We start from the raw sequence: 7,500 nt of genomic DNA, 5'->3' as shown, positions 1-7,500 counted from the left end.
GAGCCTGGAGATGCAGCTCAGTGGACGGCACATGGCTGACTTATGCAAAGCACTGTATTTGATCCCCAGCACCAAAAACAAGACAAAAACAAAACAAAACAGAAAAAAACAAAACCCTCAACAACAGCAAAAACAAAACAAAACAAAACCCAGAATTATTTAATAAAGGGAGAGTGGGTGTTGACTGGACTTGCACTTGGTCCTAGGGGAGGCAGGCCTAGTGTGATAGAGCTCCAACTTTAAGGACCCTGACAACTGACCAAGAGTCTAGAAGCTTCCATCGAAGCCTACACATGTGATGGGGGAACTACCTGTCATTTATTCTATGTGTTTAGAAACTGGCATGGGGTATGGGATACAGGTAAGTGGAAGCCAGGCTTGTAGCTAGGTCTGGAACTGCCAACAGGCATAGATGGGCCCCTCAATCCAGGGCCCTCCTTACCCTCTGTCACCAGGGCCTCACCTAGGTATGCCGCATGGTTCTTCAGCTCCTCCGGGAACTCCTTGAGGTAGGACTCTCGATGAGGAATCACCTTGCCTGTGCTCGTCTCCTTCAGCACCGCCCCGTTCCAGTCGTAGGCTCCTACGGCTCCCAGCAGGATCCCATCCTAGCACCAGGGGAGAACATGGCATTGGACCCAGTTTCTAGGCACTGCTTGCTGAAGGGAGCCCAGATCTTGCAACCTCTGAGGCACCACTAGCCACCCAGGGTCCCTTTGCCAGGGGCGGTAACATAGTAACCCAGCTTGAGCTGGCGATCTTGGCTTATAACCAAGCCTTCGAGACTGTTGTGCCCTGTCTCATCCAAAGCACAAAATGGGTCAAGCTGATCTCAAGGGTGTGAATTTAAAAAGAGAAAAAAGAACATTCTGGAAATAAACTCCAAACTCAGGGCAAACCCTCCACATTTCCTTGGGATTTTAAACGGCCCATATCTCCTGTTACCTCCCCCGAACCCCACTCCTTCAAGCCTTAGGTGGCTAAAGCAAAGGCTGAGAGAAGGCAGAGTTTGGCTTTCTAGGATCTGGGAGATGTTTGGTAGAGTGTAAGAAGAGTGGACTGGGATGGGTTGGGTGAGCCAGGGGCATGGAATTTGTTCCTTCACTGGCTTGGAGGATGCCTCCTGCCCACCCATTGGCTGCAAGATAAATGCATGCTACCATGCCTGGGTATGAAGGCAGGAAGTGTCTATATTCTTGGGTATCTGATCATTTCCTGAGAAATGGGTCCCTGTACCCTCCCCTCCCCTAGTGTGAATGACCAGTGGGTATAGGAAGGCAAATAGCAAGCACTGAATGGGGGTGGGTGGGACCTGGGCTTCATCTGTGTCTTCGCTTTGGGCTTTAGTTTTCTTTTACTAACCGGTTTTCTTTGTGTTTGAGGGTCTGGGAAGTTAGCTCAGGCAGGGAAGTGATTGCTTTGCAACCACAGGGTCTACACTCAGTCCTTAGAACTCTTGAAAACCAGTGTGATGGCATGTGCCGAAGACTCAGACTGGGGAGGGAGAAGCAGGTGGTCCCCGCTTGCTGACCCGCCAGCCTAGGCTCCTTGGTGAGCTCCAGGTTAGTGGAAGATTCTGCCTCAAAAACAACAACAACAACAACAACAACAACAACAACAACAACAACAACACACCCAGTGTTGTTCTCTGGCTTCAGTGTACATGGGATGTAGGGTAGTTTGTAGAGTGGTTGCCTAGCACACACAAAGCCCTGGGTTCTATCATCAGTACCACATAAACTGGGCATGTTGGTGTATGACTATAATCACAGCACTCGGGTGAAAGCAGGTGGGGGGGGTCTAAAATCAGAGTTATCCTTAACTACATAGTGACTTTGAGGCTAGCCTAGGCTTTATGAGATTTCACCTCTCTCTCTTTCTGTCTGACTGTCTGTCTGTCTGTCTGTCTCTCTCTCTCTCTCTCTGTGTGTGTGTGTGTGTGTGTGTGTGTGTGTGTGTGTGTGTGTGTGAGAGAGAGAGAGAGAGAGAGAGAGAGAGAGAGAGAGAGAGAGCGCTATGGATAGAACCCAGGGCCTGATCTGTGCTCAGCAAGCACTCTGCCAGTAGCAGCTTTGGATTTTTGTGGTACAGGAAGGTAAGCTCCCCACCCTCACCCCAGCCCCAGCCCTGAAGATAGCTACAATGTACTTATTTATAATAATAAATAAAACTTAAAAAAAGGCAAGTTCTCTGGAGGCAGAACTTTCTCTGAAGACAGCTACAATGTACTTATTTATAATAATAAATAAATCTTAAAAATAAAAAAGACAAGTTCTCTGGAGGCAGAACTTTCCCTGTGGGATGCTTTGGCAACTATAAATAAACCGTCCTGGGGAGAACCTGATGCTCTGTTCAAAGCTAGGCTTTCTAATTAGCTCCCTGCTCCACACAGCTGGGAAGCCCAGTGGCCTGGCCAAGCCTGAGGTCCAGAACTCCAATTTCTGTTTTTCACCATCACTGCCAACATTCCTCGATTTTGGAGTATTCTCCTGCTTGATGGCATACTTTCTCATCCAGTCCATGGGAGCCCACAGGGGCCTGTGAGGGGCCAGACTCTTCCTTATCTGCACATGAGGTTCAGAGAGAGGCAGCAGCTTTCACAAAGTTTCTCAGCAAGTCAGAGGCAGGCTTGGTCTTTGGTCAGAGGGTGGATGGGACGGAGAGGAAAGTGCCCAATGGTTCTCCAAAGTTCCTACTTCTGGTTTCCCACCTGAGCCCCTCTGGGAGGAGGGTGTTCCTTTCTTCCAGTCAGCTTGCTGAATCCAAGTTCGTGGCTTTCGTGAGGCATTTGAAGAGGTGCCTGTGGCTTTTCAGGGACCTCTGGTGTGCTGGGAAAGGCCGGCTCCACCCAGTGCCTGACCCTGCTTGGAGGACACTCCCCACCCTCCCTCAGTGGAGTCTGAGGATTCTATTGGGCTTCAGGAGCAAGGAGCAAGGCAAGCTAGCTCTTACCTATCCTATCGTACCCTGGCTACAGATGTCCTTGTGTCCTCAGTGGGAGGGACACCTTTCCCCAAAGTGGCCTAGCTGGGGACAGGTGTACTAGGGAGTGTGTACACAAAGGCCATCCGAACAAATGTCCCTGTGCCACAGTCTTTTCCCAGATGACCCCACCCCCACCCCTGCTCCTGTCCTCAGGCATCCTGAATCGGGGAAAAAAATAAACCCAGAAGATCCATGGGGAAAAGCCCAGGACTTTGGTGAGGGAAGGCAGGCGTGTGGCTCAGCTGGGGAGACTAACATCTGGAGTCCCACGTTTCTTCATGGGCCTGTCTGCACTTCCTGATGTGTGGCCTCCCAGCCACCCTAGCATTATGGGCCACTGGGCTTCCATGACACAGCCCAGGGTGTCTCCACCTGGGTGGCCTCAATGGTAGGGACCATTCCAGAGAAGGTCTAGAGCCTGGCTTCTGACTGGGATGGTTCTGTCCCACAGGTGACACCTGGCAATATCTGGAGACATTCTTGGCCACATAGTTCAGGGTAGGGGAAGGGTGTGACTGCAGAGGGTCAAAGTGCAGTCACTTTCATGGAACCCTGAGTAGGAGGAGTTCTCCAGGACCCCCACAAACAGGTGTCCCTGGTTTATAATTCCCTCCATCTTCCTCTAACGCCTTGGGGCCCTAGACTTGAGTCTATTCTCCACCTGGAGGTGGGGATCCTATTTAGAAGTGTCCGGGCATAGTCATGCAGCTTGGTTCCCTAGTTGTCAGGGAGTTTGCCACTCATTAAAGCTACCGAAACTCCTGGTGGGTGATCTCTGCATTCATTTCCAAAGGTCAGTGAAACCATCAACTATGATCTGTGGTGCAGTTCGACCATAAATCCGTACCTAGTCTTCCTGATAGTGATTTTTTGGAATGTTCTTTCCACTTTCTGCAAACTAGAGTTTCTGGCTATGTGAGGTTTTTCCTGTGGCCTCAATCTCCTGTCCTTGACCTGGGACTGTGGGACTCTATGAATGCCCAGTGATGTCTTGGGGGTTTGTCAGTGCCGTGGGCTTGGATCCTGTTTATTATTGTCATCTTTGATGGCCCAGACTCTGGTTTCCAAAGTGAAATAGATGAGAATTGGAAGTTTTCTTCTGCTCTCAGAATAATCCACGGGGCTGGGAACCTTTCTTTCCAACAGAACTGAACAGGCCCAGGGAGCTTTGGGCTCCTTTAGCATATTTTCAGATGATGGTGAGGAGTCGGGGTATGGTGTGATGGCTGATATTGATTGACATGTCTGTGAAGCCTTGGGGCCCTAGACTTGGTCTGTTCTCCATCCGGAGGTGGACATCCCATTTAGAAGTTTCCTGGCATAGTCATGCAGCTTGGCTCCCTAGCTGTCAGGTGTATCTATGAGGGGGGCATCTAGACTGAGTTAGCTGGGCTGAGAAGGCCCACCTGAAATCATTCCATGGGCTGGGGGCCTGCACTAAATGAAGAGGAGAAAGCAGGCTGAGCACAGAATCCGTCCTCAGCTTCCTGACTCTGGAAGCAGTGTGACTTGCTATCCTTAGCTCTTGCCACTGTGCCTTCCCAGCCATGATGGGCTGCATTATTGAAGTGTGAGCAAAGATAACTCCGTCTGTCCTCCCTCCTTCCCTCCCTCCCTCCCTTCCTTCCTTCCTTCTTCCTTCCCTGCCTGCCTGCCTACCTTCCTTCCTCCCTCCCTTTCTCCATTCCCCTTTCCCCTCCCTCCCTCCCTCCCTCCTTCACTAAGTTCCTTTTGTCAGGTATTTTGCTGTAGCAACAAGAAAAGCAACTATGATACAGCTTTCCCAGGAACAGCCCCACTGTGGTCCAGGACTCTGACTCAAGCTGAAAGGCCTCCATGTCCACAGCAACCTGGATGACCCTGACGACCTGGTGCCACGGTCCCTATAGCAACCTGGCTGACTCTGAGAGAACAGGCACTGGGTTCCTAGGACAGGACAGCTGTCAATCATGATTTCAGTGGCCCTGCTCTGGAAAACCCTGGACTCTAAAATAGAAGACCGATGGCTGGGCCAGGGCCTTGCAGCCCACCACTGAGCCATTCCTTTAGATTTGGAACTTCTTCCTTCCTTCCTTTCTTTCTTTGTTTCTTTCTTTCCTTGTTTCTTTCTTTCCTTCCTTCCTTCCTTCCTTCCTTCCTTCCTTCCTTCCTTCCTTCCTTCCTTTTAAATAATTCTAGAGTCTCAGATTCAATTGTAATGATCCTCTCTAAATATCTACAGGTGATTGGCATATAAAGACAAGACCCAGGCAGTCAGGGTGATAGAAGATGTGGGGCACCCTCTGAATTGGGGAACATGAACTTGGGAAGCGTATGCGGGAACCTTACAGGGTAATCACAATTCTGACTCACCAAGGAACAAGCTGGGCTCTAAGTTCCTGGCTCTCCTTCCCTCCTTCTGGCTGGGCCACCCACTGACCATGCAGCAAAGCCTTTGCTCGGGCTCAGCCCAAGCTCCCTGAGTCTTCAAGACTCCTTGTGCATGGCCTCCCCTCCTCTCTGGGGTCCCTGGTTCTTGGACATATATGGACACAGTATTAGATGGAGGAATATGAAATTCCTAGCTTGGAGGCTCTCTTTCCTGTCAGGGTACTAACTGCTGTCAACAGAGCAGGTGCCTTCAGCACAGGGCCTGGCAGCTCAGGGTGATGCGCTGCTGTGAACGATGCCGGATAGACATGCCTGGCATGTACACAGTCCTAACTGGGCTCCTGGGATGCCCTCTTGGGGTTGTACGTGGTTTCCTGGGAGACAGCTGTAGTTTTCTTCATCCTGCTTTCTAAGCCGAGTGAGGACTGCCGTTTTGATAGTTTGTAGGCTGATTTTTGGGTGGCAAGAGTAACTTCTGAGTCCTTTTGGGACTTCAGCTGCTGCATTTAACCCATGCTCCCTGCATTTTACGAAGTTGTATTTTCTTGCTGTGCTGTTTCCCACTCTGCCCTTTCTGCATGCATGCATATGAGTATGCAGGAGTGCAAACTCATGCATGTGCCTGTGCGTGTGCATTTGGAGGCCAGAGCAGAATATCAGATGAATTCCTCTGTCACTGTTGATCTTACTGCCTTGAGACAGGGGATTCTCACTGACCTGGGAGCCTCTCATTTTGGCTAGGAACTCTGGCCAACGAGCTCTCATGATCCATCCACCTCTATCTCCCAGTGCTGGAATTACAACATGGTATATGGAGCCATGCCTGTTTTTTTTAAAGGATACTGGGTATTTGAAATCAGATCCTCATTTTTGCCCTGTCCCCAGAGACAGTACAACAGGGATAGTACTGAGCAGGGGACTGGCTGTCTGACCTCATACAAATGTAAGCTCCTGCCTCTCAGGGGTCCCAGCTCTACCCCTGCACCTCCTAGACCCCAGTAGCAAGAAGGCACTAAAAAGACCTGTGGATGCAGCCACCTAATCCAGGATCACCAGCACTACCTGTAGACTTCACAGTGCTCTCTTGAGCATGTAATAAGGTGCAGGGGCCCCTGGGGAAAGTTTACAGTGCTGTGCAGCTGGTCAGGGATGCTGGGATGATGGGACAATCATATTTGCATCTTGCTGCATTCCTTGAATGGACTTGACACAGGAAAAATCTAAGCATAGGCTGCATCTCCCAGCACCTGCCTGCTGCTTGGCATGCACAAACCCCTCTCTTCAATCTGGGATATCTGACTTAGGGGACCTGGGGGTCCCCCACTTAGGGCAGCTGTTGGCCGAGGAGGGAAGAGTTCACACAGTCCTTGATCATGTCACTTTAACCCCAGCTCTCATAACCTTGCTGTGAATGCACTCTTTCCCTGCACGATGGGACCCAGGAGCCTGCCCTGCCCACATCACAGAAGGTTTCAGAGGCTGTGATAGGCTAACAGAGAGGTGTACAATCATGGTGGGCCTGTAGGTCTTTTCTGGGAAATCATAGAGTGCCAGCCCTGGCAGTGTTTACACACACATGAACATGCACATACACACACGCACCCAGAACATCTGATAACACACTGTTATCGACACCTGTAGCCTTTACTTTGAGGGACTGTTGTGGTCCAATGCAGAGTCTGAACAGAGATGGATTTTGCAAGCCACCTGCTGGAGCTAGAATCTGTAGATACCTTCCCAACATGGATGTGAGCTCTGCCCCAGCCTGCACAGGTCACCTCAGACACTGATACCACCAGGCACTTGCTGTTGATTTTGTCACTTGACCTGAGTTTTGCATAGAATTCTCTGGACTGAATGAGACTTTGGGCCCTGGGAGGGACTTCCACTTCATACTCTGCTACTTGTGGGTGGGTGGGCTGGTGGGTGTGTTTAACATGTACAGTGAGCTGGCTTTGAAGCAGGCAGAAGACAATACAAAGAAGTTGAAGACCTTAACTTTCCCATCCTGGTCCTCAGAAGATTCCATTAGGCAAGGGGACATCAAGAAAGAGACAAGAGAGCCATAGAGGGTGGGACAACAGCTAGACAAGGAAGAGTAAGAAAAGAGAGGAAGGAGGAGAGGGAGAGGGAGGGGAGAGGGAG

General features: G+C 50.4%; 1 protein-coding gene across 2 annotated transcripts in view; it reads right to left on the bottom strand.

The window, feature by feature from the left end:
• The window catches only part of Itga11 (integrin subunit alpha 11), a 116,294-nt gene that overhangs the window by 35,627 nt on the left and 73,167 nt on the right, over window positions 1–7,500 (bottom strand). For both annotated transcript variants that reach the window (XM_031344657.1, XM_031344655.1), the window contains exon 11: window positions 464–608. In XM_031344657.1, the coding sequence (XP_031200517.1) occupies window positions 464–608 (145 nt within the window). The remainder of the gene's footprint in view (window positions 1–463; window positions 609–7,500) is intronic.

This window comes from Mastomys coucha, unplaced genomic scaffold (assembly GCF_008632895.1).
Source record: "Mastomys coucha isolate ucsf_1 unplaced genomic scaffold, UCSF_Mcou_1 pScaffold23, whole genome shotgun sequence".
Classification (NCBI taxonomy): domain Eukaryota; kingdom Metazoa; phylum Chordata; class Mammalia; order Rodentia; family Muridae; genus Mastomys; species Mastomys coucha.
Note: the sequence above shows the minus strand (reverse complement) of the source record. Positions and strands in the feature narration are given on the sequence as shown.